This window comes from Calliopsis andreniformis, chromosome 5 (assembly GCF_051401765.1).
Source record: "Calliopsis andreniformis isolate RMS-2024a chromosome 5, iyCalAndr_principal, whole genome shotgun sequence".
NCBI lineage: Eukaryota > Metazoa > Arthropoda > Insecta > Hymenoptera > Andrenidae > Calliopsis > Calliopsis andreniformis.
The window spans coordinates 14,809,629-14,831,026 of NC_135066.1; the positions used below are offsets into that span (position 1 = coordinate 14,809,629).

The 21,398-nt window shown below is 38.3% G+C and overlaps 1 protein-coding gene across 1 annotated transcript in view; it reads left to right on the forward strand.

The window, feature by feature from the left end:
* Nucleotides 1-21,398, forward strand: part of LOC143178988 (pikachurin) — a 216,874-nt gene that overhangs the window by 94,455 nt on the left and 101,021 nt on the right. Inside the window, exons 4-5 of the mRNA XM_076377942.1 lie at nt 8,016-8,257; nt 11,159-11,438. Coding sequence (XP_076234057.1) covers nt 8,016-8,257; nt 11,159-11,438 — 522 coding nt within the window. The remainder of the gene's footprint in view (nt 1-8,015; nt 8,258-11,158; nt 11,439-21,398) is intronic.

The window sequence follows — 21,398 nt, forward strand, 5'->3', positions numbered from 1 at the left end:
CAAAGTGTTCAGGCTTATGTAAGAACTATAGTTAAAAAGTAATTAAGAAGTAATTAACGATGAAAATGGGAAAAGGTGTGAAATTCAAAGATACAAGATTTTTAAATTTTATTTTTAATTTAACGGTATTTAATAGCTGTAATTGTATAAAGTAAGTTGTATTATACTTCGAATGTCAGCGATTTGTCCTAGTTCCTACTTTACACAGTAAAGTAGCTTTTACGAGTCTCAGTTGCTAGTAAAATTAAGCAAAGTATATGAAGTCATATTTCATTAAACTTCCCCTGATTTACGATACAATTAACAATATACTACCCAATAAACGCAGGGACTAAACGGAGGATTAAAACTTCACCGAGAAGAGGAATAAGACGATATTCATTCAAGACTCGTTTCATAATCCAGAAGAACAAAGAACGGAGGAATTAAAAACAGTGGTAACAGCTGACAGACCCCAAAAGGAAATTCAAAATTCCGTCCTGTGAGTTGCGATGAATCACGAAAAGATGATTACAAAGGGGTGTTGGACAATGGAGATCGAGGAAGGAGAGGAGTGATAAAGGGTGAAAAGTCTGGGGAAAAGGTAGCCGCAAGGTGATTTCGTCGAAACGAGAAGTTAAAAAGAGACAAAAAGAAGTGACTAGGAGTCTTCGTTGCATCTCTGTCTCTCGTGCCACTTCATAAAAGGGTGCGGAAAACTCATGCAAATTTTACGGGGGCGGCTAAATGCGCCCAGCTGGATTAGCAGGACGTTGGGATAAATGTCGGCTTATGAGTAGGATCAGGGCTTTTTCAAACCCTCGAAGATTATCCTCGGACCATTTCCAAATCGGAAAGTTCTCCATGTGCTGCGTTTGGCTTCATCCATCAGAGATTTCTTCTACTGTGTGTCTGACCAGTCATTGGTTTTTCTACTTTCTGAGGGCTTGCGTATACTCATCGTAGCGGGGCGTAATTAATTGCTCGTGGCCCTGGGATCGTTAATGAGAAGTTAGCGAACAGAGGAGTATACTTTGAAGTTTGTTTATTGAGAAAGTGGAGATAAATTATTCGTTATTAATGTGATCAGTAGCTTAATAAACTTTTTTGTTCTTTCGTGTTTTAACAGATTGACTTGTTTTAGGAGGTACACATCTGCATTAGGAAGTAAAAAATACTTAATATTATTTAACAGTAATATACATACGCGTGAATTAAAATGGTAAACCTGAACATATAATAAGAAAAAAATTATTATATATACTAAAATAGATAATGAAAGATTCTTTACTTTGTGCTCTGCTGTATTTCTTGTTTCATCGAACCCACACGTGATACGTGATAAAATATTTTTGTGCACTAATGTATGTGAACCTAAATAGAATGCACAAGCAGGTTTCAAAGTATATTCACTAACGAAAGGAGCATAGTAGATGAGTCACGGCAATCAATAATCCTTTCACCGAATACTATACGAACCTTGAAATCCTCCTTCGTCTGATCAGTGATGGATCTTTCCACTTGCCAGCAGAAGTTAAATTCCCTCGCGTGTGATCAATGACACGTTTTACTTCTCATTTTCTATTCAATCAAGCATATCCTCCCATGCACGCCCGCATTGGAAACGTTATAATAGAAATTTTTAGTACAGGGGAAGTTCGGGTATAAAAGCGCCACCCTTTGCAGTATACACACATCATTGATGCAGTATCGAGGCAATTTCGATTCAGCCTGATTTCCAGCCATTAAAATGGTAATGACTCGTGCGATCCCATGAAAGGGAATAATGATTCGTCTAACGAACGATAAAAGAACGGTTCAGTGCGGCAACATTAAGCGATTCATGGTCGCGCGCGCGGCCGCGGTTCGCGCGCGTGTGTGGCGAGGCAAAGAAAAGCAGTAGCGGTATTATTTTCAAGAACCATTCATTACGAACGATAAAGCGCAGAGCGTCGAATCGGGCTCAGAGGAACCGTCGCTCGCGGGGATCGATTCCCGTTCATCAGCGAGCAGGTTGAAAGTGCGACGATAAAAAAGGGTTTTGCACTCGATTCGCGATCCGACGAGCCCAGAAACAGCATTTCTCATAGCGCGCGGTTTTTTTCCTCAACGATGATCCGTCGTTCGTGCAAGATAATGGATTAAATTAATTCGCAGCGTCTGTCGGGATAAACGCGTTGCAAATTGAAAAATAACAATCTGTTTTTAATTAACGTGTCTGTCGCTGGCCGACCCTCTTGTTAATTCAACGACAGGCCGCCGCTCCCCTTCTGCGCTTTATTTATCGAAATTAAAACCACGGTTTCATTAAACACCCCCACAGTTATAATCCGCGTTACCCTTTCCGTTTTCAGAGTGCTGAGAGGTTTACAGTTTTCAAGCAGCCGCTTTGTGATAATGTGGGGACCGAATGTTACTGATATTGCTTATTAAGTATTCATGAAGTGCCTCGGGTTATTATGAACTGTGTTATTGCGATATACTCGCGGCGTTGCCGAAAGAAAAATTCTCAAATTCGTATAAATGAATTTCTTTTAATAATTACTGCTAAAGAACAGATTTTGGGGAAATGTTATTTAACCTTTAACTACTATACGTAGTTATTATTACGTTATTATTGATATAAATGTAGCAAATAGAAAATCAAAGTCAATTGTTTTTGCTTTGCACATCAATGGTGAAGGAAAGGAAGTAGATATAAATAAGTAATTACAGACCGACTCACAGACAGACAGTAGTAGTTAAGGGTTATGGTTCCTAGCCGATAGTGGTGCAAGAAGGAAAATTGAAGGAGTTTAAAAGGTTAATCTTAGAGAAACTAAGAAGAGTAAAAAATGTCTACAAATTATAAAATAAACTTTAATATCCTTTAGTCGTTGCAGAAGCAATTTTAATCATTGGTATCTTGTAAATGATTCATTATATGTTCCTAAAAGAGGTTCTAGACTTCTAGATGAGTCCTACAAGCTGACAAAAGACTCATTAAAATACGAAGCAAAATCTATTCTATTGAAAGGCCCTCGTTTTTAGATTTTTTAAGAAAATTCAATTTGAAAAAAAATTGATGTCTTGTAGGGATGTCTTGTAGATGTCTATTTTATTCCCATTTTATGCCTGGTCGTGTTACGACATAATTTGGACGCCTTAAAAACATTCCAAAGTGTACGTCTTAAAGATTTACGAAACTTATGTTCGTAAAATGTTTTAAAGACACATTACATGAACGTGTTAGAGAGGTTTATTTTTTATCCGAATGTCTTGTAGGCGTAACTTGAATGTCTTTTAAGACGTCCTAAAGATATACTGATTTGTAACTCCAGACGTTTTATACACGTCTTTTAGACCCTTTTAGGATTTTACTGGATGTCTTTAAAACGTTTCTAAGATGCCTCTGTGCTGTATGGGAAGCAATTGAAATTAAAACAAATTTTTCTATAATAGTAATTTCTAAATATAACTCCACAAAAATCCAGAAAAACACACAAAGAAATATTACCCACGAATATTTGCTGAAGGAATCAGAATCACCCATCTACAACCACTGCAACCAACCACTATCAACGAACCATCTACTCTACGAAATGAAAAAAATACGAAACACAGAAACACAAATAGAAACTACACCTAATTACAAGCACGTTGAAAACACCTAGATTATTTAAAAGATACCCAGCTGTACCACAAAACTTAGAAATTAATAAAGACAGTCGCTAAAGTCTCGTTCAGATTAGTCAAGTCACTTGCATTCAAATACTTTAATGTCAAATTTATGTTCACACAAGTCAAGTTGCTTGAATTCAAGTCACTAAGATTCAAGTAGCTTGGTGTCAAGCTTGTATTCACACAAGTTAAGTTACTTGGATTCAAGTTTTTTGAATTTAAATGTAACTTGGGTTCAAGCTGTCATGCAGAAATAATAAAAATGACGTCAGAAGAAGTGATACATACTGATTATGCATCATTTGTTTGTGTAGTTTCCAAACGAGATTATAATCAATTAGTGTATATTTCAAGGCAAGGAAAAGTTGAAAAGACGTCAACTTCACTTGCATTCAAGCCACCTGAATTCAACTAACTCGACTCACCTGAACGTACCTAGACGAAATAGAAACTCGAAGATATATCCAAGTCAATTAAAATAACAGATTCACAGTGGTCAAGTTGCCTCGAATCCCTCACATTCAGTCTGCTTGAATTCCAGTAACTCGACTAACCTGAACAAAGCTTAAATAACCATGCTGTCGCCGCGACATTAATCCCAGAAAGAAAAAGAAAATCCAGGACAACCATAGCCATTTTCTGACATTCCCTTTAACAACGTCACCGTCAATCGTACCTCTAGTTCAGTCGTCAGTCGAGATCCCCGCGAAATTTATATTCACCATTCCTCTCGTTCCATCCCCGTCCTCCCTCCGCATCGCTTTCTCTTCCATCAACCACTCGACGTTCTGTTCGATCGCGAGCCAATCGAGGATCCTCGGCGATTTCGACGTCGAGTAGCCTTTAAAATGATTCTTTCCCGAGACGAGCCGAGACGGTACGATTGTAGCAATTAGCGCTTAATTGCCGCTGCTTCGGGGCCAGCGAAACGCTCCGAGCCTCGAACGCCCCTCGAGCGTCCCTTTCTTTTCCCGCGGCGTCTCTTGTGCGCTGCTTTCCCGTCGATTTATCATGCACAATATAGACGACGGGTCTGCCAGCGGGTCCGAGAGAGCAGCGGGGACAAGGACGATAAGCCGACCACTCAAAATTTAATAAGCCTGTGTCGGCAGACGCGGCCTTTGCCCAAAGAGGGTTATTAATTTTCCCTGCGCTGAAACTGAGCTCTGTTGCCGCTTTAATCCTTCCTGCGCGCGGATTGGATCTTTCCGAATTCAGGTCCGTTTTTAATTATGGGACACTTAAGAAGCATTTCTTTGGGCTTGAATAGCGGAGTAGGGCAGAATTGAATGATAGGATTAAAATGGAGAATGTAGAGATGTAGGTGAAATATCCATGTACTGAAATTGTAAGAGTATGAAGTATCTAAGTAAAGCTGTGACAGGCTGTTCTCTGAGATTTTTCGGGATTTTATTTTGTGATATATTTCTTTGATAGACTTATAGTACTAGAGCTGATAGAGTATGCTGTAGCAACATATGTAAATATTATTTTTCATAGAAATGAGTTTTTCAGAAGGGATTCTAATTAACTCTACGTTTTATAAAAATTTAAATTTTGTCGCTGCAGCATATGCCAAAAGCTAGTAGCTGGATAGTCTACTTTTCACAAAATCGAAAAATCTACGTACGTTAATTATGTATACGTACTGTCATAAAATACTAAAATTATGTATGGTTGGTAAATAACATGTAATATATTTCTAAAGCTAGTTTAACGAATTGTAATTTCTTTTTCAATAATTAAAAGTAAGGTATTCGTAAAATTGTTGATCCATATACAATGATAGACCCTCCTTTTAAAAAAGCATTAAATATACCCATCACATTTACCCACTTTTCCAGGAAAAGGGTCAGTCATTGTATGGATGTCAAGAGCTGCATACGTTCCCCCTTCCAGCTATAAAACTAATCTCTTAAACAATTTACTATTCTATACCACTAAATACATTATTTTGTACCTGAGATCTAACCTGACTCAAGTTCGTTTTTCTACTTTTTCAAGTGAGCCAAAAAACAAATGCGATTACCCATCCCTTAACATAGTATCTCAAATAATCTATACTATTAAGTTTCCTTCACTCATATTGTAACTTTATTCTAATATTCTAATAAAATGAAAAAAAAGCAATAAGATCCTGTAGAAAACTTAATTTTTAACACAGTAGACTTGAGTTAGTCTGACTCTGAGATACAGTATTCAGTATTCATCGTATCGTTTTTTTTCTTAAATAGAGTTTAGAGTCGCATCGACATCAAGACCATTATCAATATATCATTATTCATCTTCACTTTTTCCTTCATACAGTTAATCAGTTTACCATCTCAGCGACTGAAGTACAGTGTCAACTCGTTAAATATTCGACTACTCCACGGAATGACACAAAATCCAGCCAATGAACCAAATTGTGGAACGCAACGCTCGTTGGTAGGTTAAAACGGACCGCGATTCCACGCCCTCGAGACTTTCGAATCCATTAACGAACTTTCGCATAATCGCGGGGGAACACGAGTCGAGGCATGATTGCATTTTATCACGCTGACTGGTTGGTTCGCGCGCTCGCGAGCGCCCCGATTCTGCGGTTTCTAACCCCGCGATTTTTCGATCGAATTTCCGGGTCTCGTGTTTCACTCTGCGCCAATTAGCGAAACTCGATCGCTGGCCCGCTTCATCCAGCCGCGCGCTTCGGTTCAGTTTTCGCCGCGGATGAAACTGTCGATAGGAAGTTGGTCACGTCGCGTTACATATCAGCGTGCCTAGCTGTTAAGTCTCGTTCACACTAGTCAAGTTACTTCGATTCATGTAGCTTGTAACGATTTTGGTCCTCTATTTTTAACTCACCCAGCTAAGACTCGCCACAAACATAAAAATAAGGAAGACGAACTTACAAAATTTTATTTAATAAAATTAGAATTTCTAGAAGTACGTCTGATCATACTGCAAGTATGGAGATTTCCATTACTATTTTCTCATCGTTGTGACATTATTCACAGGTGGAGAATTGAAGGAATATAGGCTTCTTTATTTCAGAAACATCCTTGGGAGTGGTCGTCTTTCCTTTTTTTTAATATTTTTCCATTCCTTTGTCGATTCAGTTACAATGGGACGAGTAGCCATTATCAGAGTCGATGAGTCTGTTCTCTTCGATGGTTGATTGAATTCTCTTTCGATCGTAGGGCTGAAGATTCTAGATTTTGATTCGCGATACATGGCGTCGCCCACGTACACGTTAACGTGTCGTCAGAACTTTATAAGTTTGACGTCAAGTTTGTGTTCACGTAAGTCATGTTATGTGGATTCAAGTGCTTTGAATTCAAATGTAAATTGAATTCAAGCTATCCGTCAGAAATAATAAAAATGGCATCGCAAGAGGTGTTTCATGCTGGTCATTTGACTATGTACTTTCCAAACGAGACATAATTATTCATTCACTTGAAGTTTGTTCTCCATGGTACAGTATACATTATAGTATAGATCAAGTAATGTGTATTTCAAGGTAAAGAGAAGTCGAAAGGCCATCAACTTCACTCGAAGCTTGAAAGGATATTTCATATTGATCAAATTGCCCCAAATCACTCGTATTCAAGCCACTTGAATTCAACTAACTTGACTGACCTGAACGTGCCTAGACCTAATAGAAACTTAAAGGGATATTTCAAGTCAAGTAAAATAACAGGTTCACATTAGTCAAGTTGCTTCAAATCACTTACATTCAAGCTGCTTGAATTCCAGTAACTTGTCTAATCTGATCAAGACTTTACCAATGTATTAGGTCGTTGGAAGGTTGTTCCTTGCTCGTAAATCAGCCCCGCGATTGCTGGGAATTAAGTTGCTATTGGAGCAATAGAATACTTCTTTGCCACTTGAGTGCGTGTCGGAAGATACCTCGAGAGTCTTCGTTCCATTTGTTCTTGGTATTGTTCTTGGTATTGTTCTTGGAGTTCTCGAGACTCGTGTACTTTTGAGAACTTTGAGGAGGTTGTATTGTGTAGGTATTATATGGCTCGTTTGACTCTGGTTTAATTTGTAGATTAACGAGCGTGCAAAAGTGTGGGACTACATATATATCAAAATAAGACAAAAATAAAAGTGACGAAATTTTGTTTAAGATTTTACGTCTGTGATGTCAGTTCTTCAAAAGGTGTTTAAAATGCATGTAAAATTATGTCTGACACGCAGGCTTACTCTACTGCCACCAGCCACTACTGTACCTAATCTTTTTAACGTACGTCAGTAGTAGAATATCTACAGTAGATGCATTATCTATCTGAATCTACAATCAGACCTGTATATTCATAAATACAATACTTGCAAAACGATTATTCAAGATCGAATCAATTCTGTGCAATGTTCTTTAGAACTTCCTTCTGTTCCAGAGTTGAATTCAACATCCCCGTCGACCAGCGAGCTGGGTGAATTAGTCGAGGAAATCGAGAACGACGAATTAATTAAAGACACAGACGACGATGACGCAGTCGAGGACATCCTTTACATGCGAGGCGCATCTTTTACGATACATCTGGATCCACAACCAGAGAACACGACCACGAATTCGACCAAAACGAACGAGGAAACTAGTCCCCCTCTCGACCGAGTTGAGCTACGGGCGACGTCTCAGGTGTGTAGATATTACTCTCCTAAAATATCCTCGCAAGATAAAGATACAGGGTCTCACGAAGGAGTGCACTTTTACGATCCTCTGAAGTATCAGTTCATATTTGAACTGGCTTTCAAGAGCAACAATAGATCAGCTGCTTTAATCTGAAGTATGATTTGATGTTTGGACTAGCTTTTAAGAGCAACAATAGATCAGTTGTTTTAACTCGAAAGCTAAGGCATATGTACTGTGCAGAGCTGGTAATGTGGCACCAGAGACATATTTTGACATGGTAATTTTCTATGTCAATAGGAGATACGTCAATTCAGTTAGTAGTTATGATTAGTTGAACTAATAATACACTGTGTCTGAAGGTACATGTGAAATCAGGCGGTCCTATTTACTGGAACGAAATAGATCCACAGTTTTTCCGGATGCAACCTTATCAACTCTGTTCAATAAATACTTCAAAAGTAATTAACTTTTGAGATTTTCGAGTTATAACTATGAATCAGTTTAGTAAATACACCTCTATTCATTATAAAAATTTCTAGGCATGTAAATAGTATTTATACATTTTTTTTGTATTTTTTTGTTCCCGAAAGACATACTTTTTCAAGTTCTATCAGTTTTGAAATACCTGTGCAATATGTTCATATGAAGTTTTTTACTTACTTCACTGTGCAGATTCATTATCTGAAGTATTGATTTGCTCTTATAAATCAGCCCATATTTGATGGTTTTCGATTTTGCTGAAAACAATCGTACGCAATTTCGGTCATCACTTTTTTTTATTATTCTTTTTCACTCGATTGAGCCTCGTTTATTTACTCTTTTTTCCCCTCTCTCGAGCGTGCTTTAACTCTAAACGCGTGTTAAAGTATCATACAGTTCAAAAGTTATTGGGATAATTGGAAAATTGTTGAAGTTATTCGTCGGATGCAATTTCAATCTCGATTTCAGTTTCTGTGTAATACTACGCCGATAGAAATGCGAGGATGCGAGCGAGTTAGCATATCGTTTCCCTCTGATTTTACTGTTCGTTCCTATGTACATCTCTGTTCGTTGCACATCAGCTAACAAAAAATCATATTTGTCGGTCATTTTTTGCATTGAAAATTCTGTTCAAAAGCCTGGGACAAAATAATGCAGGCAGCTTACTAGAATGGAAATATTACAAATGAAAAAGTACATATCTACGTAATTGTTTCCATCGTAGATTGAAAAACTATTTGATTTCAAATGCTTTTGATATACACCGTTCAATTTAAAATCTCATTTTATTTTGGAATCCAGTGATGTTAAAAATTGAAATCTGACGAATGGATGTTTTCTACTCACGTTAATAAGCTATAAAGATATGAAACAAAAATAGAATTTATTTTTGGGTATTCTATTTTATGTATTTAAATTTCCCACAAATAATGATTTGCTAAACATTGATAAGAAACCAGTACTGTAGTCAAACGCATTGAAAACGTCAATTTAACAAATACTTTAATATGTTCTTATAAGAAAGTGTCAGAAGCATTTTCGTAGTAAAAAATTAATCCAAGAAATTGAATTTTTCTTTGAAAGGGAAAGCTTCCACAGTATTTTTCATCTACTTATGTTCAGCGAAATTATGGAGTCCATTAAATCCTGCGTATACTTTCATACAAACTGCGGTCGTCTTTGAAAACCGTCCGCTTCCACGCAACCTGTGCTCCATCCGCCCTTATCAAAAGGTCTTCCGGATAAAAACGTCGCGACGCGAGCAACAGGTCCGTGGTCGAGCGTCTGTTCGTTCTTCGGCCGCCCTGAGCCTCGTTATTTCTTTCAAATTCGCGATAACTCTGCAAGAACTATCGATTCGTCAATACTATTCGAAGCGTACGTCTTCCTTTGCTCAGAAAATTACGATCCTCTACTGAAGTTGTCATTAGTCTTGTCGGTTGTCAATGTGTCAGCCTGAAAATGAATTATTACTGTGCCAGGTCGACACAGAATAATTCGAGAGATATATCGTTGTTGTAAAATTAGCTCGAAGAATACTGTATTTTCTCGTTATAGGCTCTCGACTCACGTTTAGAATGAGAGGCAAGGATTTAATTTTAACTTATGTGGTAGATGAATGTGAAAGGGAAACACATTTACTTTAATTGATTTAAATTATAATGAATATAGTACTTATTTAATGAGCTTATAATAAGAGTAGTGTATTTATTTTAGTGAAAATATTAATTGCTACTCTATTAGAATAATACAAGAATTTTACCAAATTAATGGAATATTTGAAAATAGATTTCTTATTGTTACTAACACAAAATTTGTAAGGTTTCTTCTGTATTATAAAAGCAACCCTGTTCGTTACATACTTTTTTTCGAACAGAGAAACACATCACTATAATAATTATTTTGTTATCTTTCTTTTTACAATAAATAACAAAATAAAAGAAACATTTTTAGAAATCGCAAAAGACATGTAACATGTTTAGCGACACGTGTCACATATTTTAAAGAATGACCCTATATGTAAACTAAGACAATAATTGGGAATGATTAAATTATGTTTGAAACATCATTTTCGAGTTATTAAAAAACATACATGTTCTCATATTTTCTCAACAAAAACGAAATTGGATGAATTTTTCTCTCCTTTTTTTGGTACAGAATATTCGAGCAGCTTGCCATACCCCAAGAGATTTGTCGCCCAGTGTCAAACTTTACCAGATTAAATACAATTTTGAAAAACAACGTCCAAATATTAAAACAAATATCTTTACATTTCGTTCTACCTTATTGTTCACCCTCAACCCTAACAAATCTACTCCCATTATTTCCAAAATGTCAAAGCACTCTTTATACAGAACAGTGTCACATAGCCCCCAAGAGGAACAGCCTCGCCAGTTTCCAAGACCGATGAAGTAACGTTGATTGCAGGGCCCGAATTTGGAACAGAAGCTTCCCTCGACGATGGAAAGTATAGTGAGCACGGAGCCAGCCTGCTCACTGGACTGCGGGCCAGCTGGAAATTGCTACATCGAGCAGTCTCGAGGCGACGACGTCGAGCTGGTCGTCGACGAAACCGAGAACGCAGACGGCGACGCCTCGATGGCGATGGATCTCGAAGGGAACGACGTCGCCCCGAGACGGAGGCAAGGGTCCTTCAGGCAGAGGTGTCAATGTCCCCTTGGCAGAGGCGGCGATCGATGTCAGCTCGGTGAGTGATTTTCATTTAGCCGCGTATTATTCAGAGCTGAAAAGAACTCTCGCGAGAGGTACAAGCATTTTCTTTGTTTTCTTCTTCCTTGGTTGGGACACGCTGTTCCTGAGAACACTTGGCTTCCTTATCGACAGCTCAGAGACCTATTCTTTGGTAGTATCTATTTTCAAGAAATAAAGATCTATTCTTCCTTTTATTCATTTTTTTTTTATATAGAAAAGTCAGTTCTTGAATGGAAAAGAAATTTTTTAGTTCTTTTACAATACATGAAATATCTCACCCGAAGTTAATTCAGGGTATGAGGTCGCAACTGGGTCAAAATTTCGTGACGTAACAAGGATCAATCGGATGTGTGGGTACAGGCGCCAGCTTTTCAGCTCTGAATAGTAAATTCTGGCTCCTCGTGTATTTCGTGTCTGACTTCGGTTCAGAGAAATCGGGGTAAAAGTACCTTGTGAAGGAGTCGCTTGGCGTCATCGACCATCCCTTAAAGGGGTGGATCTTCGCGGTTGGATGAGAGCCAAGGTTCGAGTCGCGCTGGAATCCAACACAGATGCTCGAGAGTTTCATCGAACTAGATCCGATAGGTATTTAATTAGAGTTCGATTTTTGGTGACTCATTGGAGTGGTTGAAGGCGAAAGTGGGTGCTAGACTACTGCGTGCAATGGGTGATCGTTTTCGATAATATCAAGTTCTTTAATAGGGTAACGTCAGATCTGAGAAAGTTTGAAATATTACTTCAAGAAACGTATTATTTTATTTATTTTTGATTGCAATACAATTGCTTTATTCTATTTCAGGAAATAATTTTGTGAATAATCATTTCATAAAATCAAATAGCTAAGTAATCAAATCATTTATACTGTAACTAGATTTGCCAAAGGAACTGGAATTATTTTGGTAGTTATTTCTGCTTTTGGTTGTGAAACTAATAAAGTGTAGTGTATTTAACTTTTTGAACAAATTTTCAAATAACACGAAATCGAAGTAACGAATTTCAATGGTATTTCAAATAATTCTTTTACCAGATGTAATCTGAGTGAATTGAAATTAAATCTCCATGCCTCTTTCTATAACTTTTTCGAGAATTTTTAAAGTTTTCAATATTGCACATTTTTTGACTGTGTAACAATATATAACAATTATGGTCTATGGACTGTTGCGAAAGAATATTTCAAAAAGTTATTTGAAATTTAATGGAACGAATTCTTGTTGCGAATTCATGGATCAATCAGGTAAAACTATTTCTCCAATATTGTCAAAAAAAATTTCCTAACAAAATTACGTTTTTAAACTCATTACTTCTTTTTCTACCGAATATTTATCGCATAAAAAGTAAAATTCTGTCCATAGAATTATTGTCGACCATCCTCTTTTAGTCACCTTTATTTTTCCATTTCGTTATCATAAATGCAGCAAATTTAGAATTTCGTGAAAACAGCGCAGCGTCCAGTGAAGCGTTTAGCACCAGCCATTGAAATGTAAATGAATTCGATAGCTATCATTTCTTTGTCGAACTGATTCGGATTACACGTTGCGCGTAGTAATTTCATTACAATCAGTTTTTCGTTGCGCTATTGTAATCTAGATTTCAGCCTCATCTATATTCGATTACAGCCATTTATGTTCTTGTTTTTCACATTTTATCGCATCATGACTTCTGTTTACGTGAAACATAAACATTATTCAATCTATTCTCTTCTAGATATTCTTTATTTCCTTTTTTGCTAGTAGTAAAAAATTTGCAATCTTTGTCACATCATTGATGTCATCCATGTTACAAAAACCCCTCGATTCGTTCGAAATCCATAACGCGCAACGACAGCCATCAACGAGCAGTATTTGTCCACGTCGAAATGCTAGGTGTCCATAAACAAATGGAAAATCGTCTGCCAGTTTCAATACGCGTACGCTGCCTCTTCCAATCGTTATCGCAGACGCTGTCTTCTTTACAGTTTATATGGTACCTTTTGCAAAAAATATTATCTCTTACTGTCGCGAATATGGAGCATACAGTATTACAGGATGTCTTTCCAGGAATTACTAGGAACAGGTAGTGACAAATCTTCTTGATTTGTTCGTTCGTAAGAAACTTCATTTACCTCGAATATTGGAACAAGTATTACGTCAGAATTAAAATTATTATTTTAATTCTTTGCTCAAAATCCTCGAATTTTTATATAAATGCTGTTAAGAAATTGATGAAGTAGCACTAAATGGAATTATTGCAAATTCTGTAGCCAGGAAATTTCCAGCACCCTCTCTCATAACTTTTCACTGACAAAAATAATGGAGACCATTCTGCTTCCCTTAATAGTTGACCTCTCCACCGAACAATTTTTCTCCGTTACACTTCTCATTACTAATTCAATCAAATCCCATATATTCTACAGAGTAATTCCCACTGTGCGCGTTCTGTTGATCATCCCTGTACGTCACGATATTTTCAAAGCTGTTGTACAAATCGATCGTTGAATTTTCCATGAGAAGCACGCGGCCAGAGGGAAATCCTGATTCGCCTATCAGTTATTTACTTCGTACTCGGCCCGTCCATTTTCGCGGTCGCGAAACACCAGATAAACATAGGAACGCATTGGAAAAGTTGGATAAGAGCAACACTAGAGAATTGGGGATAATCTGCAGAGGAAGCGCGAGATCCTTTCAGTTTTACCTGACACGAAACACGCTTAATATAAAGCCTGGATTTTCGTTACCCTTTCGGTGATTATTAGAGAGGTATGCAGCTTCAATTAACACACTCGATTTTAAACATAGGTTCAGTATGAAAAACATTTAAAAATCTGTAATAACAAACACTTAACAAATTATGTAAACGAGGTGGTTCATAAACGAGGAGTAAGCAAGAGCCAAAAAAGCAAGAGAAAGTACATTTTCGACAGTTCAGTTAGTTCTTCTATTTTCTCTTGTGCTTTTTTCCACGAAACCTCTATTTCTCCTTCTTAAGAGCGAATTTTAGTGGAAGGGAGAGCAGAGAACCAGTGTCGAAATAGTTTACATTCCCATCCTTCGGTACGTCGTGTGGTAGGGAAATACAACCAACGTGTGCATGACCTGAGTCTCACCCCAGGACTCCAAGAGCCACCAGGGTCTTCACGTGCGCCTACTCAGGGGACTTAGAACACGTCAATCGTTATTGAGTGCCAGGAATAAAACCAAGGATTCCGTGTCCTGTTTGGGATTTGGAGCTTTTCCTATTTACGACGTTAAATATTAAACAGCTGCAATAATTATGCAGAGACGAAATTCTTAAGCTTAAAAATAGCGAAGAAGTAACGTACGCATCATAAATCCTATTATGAATTTTATACAATTAGTTAGTTTTCAATAAAACTTTATTATAAGTATAAGAAGACGCTGGTATGATAGTTTCTCGTTAGAGTTCGAAAGAGATCTGCCTGTCGTTGCGGGAGACTTGAGCAAACTTACCCTATGGTTAAATACTATTGGTTCAAGACGTTTGCAGGCAGATGGGCTAAGAAACTTTCTGTTGGTGAAGTTTCAATAAATGTAGACGGTGACGATAATAATATATGCAATTGGAAATGTTTATGGAGAAGGAGAAAGTAAACTAACAGATTTCTGAACATCACAGAAATTTCGTTTTCTAAAGCGTGTTCCCTTGACATCTGGGGTACAGTTGTCCAACAGCACTGCACTCTTGATAAATTTATGATCACTTGGACAACCCTTCTCTGACAATACGCTAAGCTAACAATAGACAGGATCTGATAATTATCGTACATGACACAATCTGTATCAGGTATTATCGTTGCACTGCACACTACGATTTACGAATAAATGAGTAAATAAGAGAGAGTGTTTCCTCCTTTTTTCCCAATATCTGCTAGTCTTGGGTCTTCCGTGTCGCTCGAGTGTCTTGGCGTTTACGCTGAATCGTATCGAGTGGAATTTATTTATTAGCTCAGAGTGTGCCGAGGGATCGAAGTCCGCGTGGTGCAATCCCTGCGTCGAGGATCGATGCTCCATGGGACTCGAGAGCATCGTCACGTACCGAGGATTTGTGTTTCGTTATCCCTCGTGTTGGCTCATGGAATATTCCCGATCGCTTGAAAAATAAATTTGCGACGAGCTGTAATGGTTACTCAGTGATTCGTCTTTGGGTTATGTGGCATTGGCTGGTTTAAACTGAGTGTTTTAAGTAGCCACGGTAATCTGCTTTCTTGAGAAGTTTGTGGATACTTGGAAATTTGAAATTGTTAATTGGAAAATGGCGAATCAGATTTTTTGAGATCTTTGTATTTTCTTCGATATTAGAATTTAGAGATAAATCAAATGATCTGTTTTTGAGTTTCTGGATTGAGTTTGTGGTACCTTTTCTAGAAATATTTATTCAGTATATTTATGTGAGAGATCTAAGAGTTAGACTAATATAAGCTTAATTCATTCGACTTGAAATAAAAATTTTTAAAATTACTCTACTTTTTTTTTCCTTGATACAAACTGCTCAAAACTAATCAACATATTTATCTAATACTTGTCTCATTTGACTAGTTAATTAACGTACTGGTCCTGTTAAAAACGAGCAAGAAGACAAGCAAATATGACGGTACGTAAGCACAGTCGAAGATTACCTTTCCATCGAGGCGCATCTCGCCGTTGTGTGTTCGGTAAACATCAATAAATTGGAAACGTCAATTAGAAATGTTTGATTCCATTCCGAAGTTCACCCCTGAAGTTCATACGACTAACCTTCGTCAAATATTTACCTGGCGAGTTGTCACGCAGTCGCTGCAACAGTTCAGCGCAAATAAATTGTAGTTTCGTTAAATCCAGGGACTAACTTCGTCGTGGATCTCGGAACAGATCTCGCCATAGGCCAGTTAAAGGATATCGACAGGCTTTGCTTCACCATTTTGCTTCTCTAGCCAAATATCAGCTATTCGATGCTCAAAGTCAGCCAATAGGGGTCAATAAACCGCGCTTTGTCGGTCAACAGAAATATCTGCATTCCGCTTAGCAATGTAAGCCAATGTTGGTGCGAGCAATTCGCCGCGTAAAGGTTTACCTTTCCTCTTTGTGAGCACTAAGTTCACGGAGCCACTTGAACGATGCGTTGAGTCAATTTAAGCTTCCTTCGGGCCAATTTTTCTTTGAGAGTCTGTTCCCACTGTCAGAGATTGCGGGCCATGTGCTGCAGATTTGTTCCAGTCGACGACATGAAACAGTGCTTTTGTTACGCGTGTCTCCACTATTTTGTGTCTTTGCTTTCTCAGCGCATTTTGAAGTTCCGAGATTTTGAGATTTCCCTGATTTTCGGAACCTTTAATCTCTTGGCATATAAAAATGTCTGGGTTACGTTATTTACTTACGTAACTTATTAAGTTATTTATGTTATTGTAAATATTGATATCTTTGAAATGACAAGGATTTCAGGGAGACTAAAATCATTTTTGGAAATCATTTTAAGAAATTATTTCTTAAATGTATCTTTACTCAAATAACATTAAGTATGACAGACAAAAGGAGAATGAAATGTAAGATACAACTTTTATTTAAACAATTATTTAAATAAACTACAGACAAATTTGTAGCATAAAATCAGACATGAGTCTAAAAGCAAAATACAGAAATATTTCTCGAAGTAAAATGTCTTTCCAGATGTTCAAAATATCAGCTGCGAATGACATTTGAAAAATTATAATATTTCCTCATACCTAAGTACAGTAGGACACTTGTCCATCTTTCTCTGCCTATACCTACTTCTGCGCCTTTGAATTGAAATCATTTTTTAACAAAATTCGCAATTGAGCAAAAGTGCAATGCTTTCTTTAATCTTGTTAATAAGTGAACTTGAATAAAAAAACACAATTCCTCAGTTTATTTATAAAAATTCTGCTTTCACAAATGACTTCAATCGCAGGCTCAGAATTACAGGCACAGAAATCTGGACAAGCACCTTATCTCCGAATCGACCAGTTAAAACGCCATGTCAGACAATTTCCAAAAAGCGACTACGTTTCGAAATTTCGCCAGCGAACTCCCGAAGCCGAAACGTAGCCCATCTCTGAACCCGTAACGCTCTGACATGTGCAGGCCTGGCACGTCGAGCTGCACAAGCTTCAACTGCAAATTCCACGAGGCATTGGCGCGCGAATCGCGTTACACCGCTGAAGAGAAGCATTATCGTCTCGCGTGTAATCCCCCGTCGACGAATTGTATCGTCCGTCTTAAAACGCGATATCGCGAAATTAACAGGGTCGAGCAGCGAGAGAGAACGTCTTGACTGGCAGCACGGCTTTCCAGCGAGCTGAGGGCTTAAACCTGACGCATGGTAGGATAGAACGTATAGTCGAGCGATGACAGACCGTCGTGCCAGTCACGGGGATTACGCGAACATCGCCTCGCGTTGTTCCGCCTTTATCGTGATTCAGTTTCTCAAATTCGCGCTCCTACCGCTCGCCCACGCTCCTACATTAATCAAATGAGCCGTCGAAAGCTCTGAGAATAGTTTATGATGCACGCTGACTGCGCGACTTTTTCCATTTTCGAATCGTTCTGTGGAAAATGTGTGGCGAGGAGAAAAAGAATTATGAGTGTTTTAAATGAGGTAGGAGAGAAATAATATAAAGAGGATTTATTCTTTTGGGTCTGTTTAGTTAATTTTTAGAGTGTATTATTGTGGTATTTAATGTAGTAACTTTGTTATACAAAGTTTTTGGTAACAGGTGTTAGAAATTTTAACGCCTACGCTGTATTCGAGTATAGTGAAACGTGTACAATACATGTATACATGTATACTACCAGACAAACTACAATTTCAAACGCAGAAAAAATTATAGACCATTTTTCGTCTAGGATTGATACCTCGCAAGAATCTTTCGAAAATTTAAATGGTAGTGTAAGCATTAAGAGGTGTTTGCAACTTTTTATATCTCAAAATAGGACAAAAATCGAGAATGAAAAAGTTGTGTTTAAGACTCTGTTCCAAAGTTGTTAATTACTGAGAAGACGCCCAAAATTCACGAGAGATGTGGCTGACTTATTACTTACTTATTCTACTGATTTAGGACTGTCTTGTGTGGCTGGTCCATGCCTTAAGTAGAATAAGTACGTAACATTCCAGACATATATTTCGTGTATTTCAGGCGTTTGTTAAAAATTAATAACCCTGAATAGAAGCTTTAAACACATTTTTGTCTCATTTCAGCGTGTAGACATACCCTTAACTGGTAAGATACCAGTATTATAGTAGGATATAGTAGAGTTTCTACAATATCTTTATCCAAAATGAAATTTTAATAACAGGCTATAGAAAAATCACATTTTTTCAGTTCATTATTACAAATAAGTAATTCACTGATGTATTCAAAAAATGTTAACACTAGGGTAGCATAAATGCTGTGATTCCACCACACCACCTAAGAGTGAATATTTTCCAGTAGCATACGTTCACCGTCAACTCTGTATAAAAAGGAAGGGATGAGAGGGTAGAGCCGCCTATCACGAGCAATTAATCTCTTTTTTCCGCGTAGAGGTCTGCGTGGCCCCTTCGAGGGTAAGCCAAGGGCTGAAGTAAGCCCTGGTCTTCGGGCAGCCGGACAAAGATTAAAAAGATCGCATCGCGTAAGTTTCTTCCTCCTTTGTTCGCTCCTCGGGAGAAGTTTCCCTGATCATCGAGGTACACAATCCCTCGACATCGAGAGTCTAGTCGCTCGTCTCGGCAGTGTTGCACCACCACGAGCAGGTTCTCTCGTCGGAAGTCTCGCCACTGGTTTCTGGCTTGTACTTCCTCTTGCTGGAACAGACTTTCGCCCGCTTCGCCACAAGCTGCTGACCAACTTGATCAAAAGGCCACGTAATTGCGCTCCTTAAACTTCCACGAGACAGAGCTCGTAACCGCGGTCCCGATTCGATGACTTCGACGAAACTTCCACAGTCGCCTTTGCAATTCTTTTTATTGACATTCCGCTGGAAACAAATGGACGCCCAGTATGCTTTGGCTGGGATCGCTGTCTTTCGTCTTCTGTGCATTAAGGCGAATTTAAGCTTCTCACTATGGGTGATCGTCGCGGATGGTTCATCCACAGTGAAAAGTATAAATTCACTTTTACTCAGGGCTGAGTTAGCTGAATGAATGAGAACCATAAATTTAGGCGTATTTGGAACGAAGGACGATGCAGTGCAGGGTAGTATTTTGTGAACAGCGAAAGCAATGTAAGGCCTGACTTTATGGAAAGAAAAAACTGCAATACCAGGCAATTATTATTCGATTCAGTTCAATATTCAATATTCAGAGCATCACTAGCTTGTAGAAATTACCATGGTATATGTATTTTAATTTTACAGAATTTTACAAAATGTAAAACATTTACATGAACAAATTTCTAATTCACTGTAAGGACTGACTACATGTGATACATTCAGATTTTTTAGGGACTGAAATATTCCTAGGTTGACTCAGAAGTCTATTGAATTTAAGGGAATCGCAATCCTTTGCATCCTCGAAATTCTGTATATCTCTAAAGCTTTTCAGACTTCTTAGACTCTTGTAAGACCCTTACATCGCGGAGTTGCTGAATTGGAACCCGAAATTTGAATACCATCGCGTTGTCCTAATTTAATTTTCAAAGATCCAGTCCGCTTGCAGAATTAACATCGAGAATTCCAATGGAACAGATTAAATTTCTGGATCCAGGAGTCCTTGGATTTCTTTCAATTTTAAATCCTCTCTTCCTAAATCTCTTCGACTTCCGCGGAGACTGGATTCATCCCCATGAAAATCACGGGCGCGTATTTGCATGAAAACTGCCATTTACTTCGCAAGACTTAACGCACATTCGCCAGAAGGACGAAGTTCGATCGATCTTCCAACTGAATGGCATTGTTGCGAGCAGATGCCCGCGAACTTACTGAACGCGTAAGAAGCGGTATTCAAAGCACATCTGAAACTCGATCTGCATCGTCATGAGTAAAAGCCGAGCTTCTGAACTTTTCCTGCGACTCTTTGCGTTCGAAGTTTGCAGCAACTGCTACATGGGAATATCAAACTCCAACTGCGAAAAATCGGAGTCCAAAAATTTGCTCAGTTGTTTTCCTTCTACTTCAGTAGACCATAAATAATCCCATTCTCGTGGGAGCAGTGCCCCAACGCAAACGAGAACGAACAGTAAGGTGCTCGAGTAATGCAATATTCAGTTCGTTGAAGCTACTATTACTAACAGTCAAGAGATTAACCAGATACTCTGCAAAAGATAATCCCAATTCTCACAGAACCACTAGTGTACCATTGGTGCAGTGTTCTAAGTAACGTAAGCCTCGCTCCAGCCATGGAATATCCTTATTATTGTATTGATCACGACTAATTATCAAACTGAGCGATCTCATCCACCTGCAGCAACTAGTTGAATCCATCCATTTGTCGGCTAGAGCTTCATTCAGCTAACGTATAATATAATCCTTAAATCCTGCGAGGTGAAAGTCGTCGAGGACTAACATTGAAGCGTCATTAAACGCACTTGGAAAACAAGATATTCTCTCTTTGTACAGTCTCCATTTTCGAGAAGAAAACTAACGAGAACGTAGCAGTAAGGATAGTAATTAATCTTCCCGTCGTGTCGCGTACCTTCGCGAGGGAAACCTTGGATGGTTTTGTCCTGGACGCGTCGGAAACACTGCTGGCTAAAAACGGAGAAGTTCTCTACGGGCTTGTCGCTTTTGGAAACTGGATAAAATTTTTGCCGACAACTCGGGCTAACTTTTTGCTCGTCCTTTTCTACGAAGAGAGAAACTTGTCGAGGATCGAGAGCAGAGTATCTCTAAAGTGTCCTCATCCGCGTGGCGACTTCGTTTTAATCAGAGAAGTCATCTCGATCTTATTGCACGTTCGGCCCTTTACGCGATCAGGTGCAATTAGGGACGATTAGGTGAAAAGAGAGTAGTGGAGGAGGTTTGCAAGTTTAGGGTTAAATGTACAG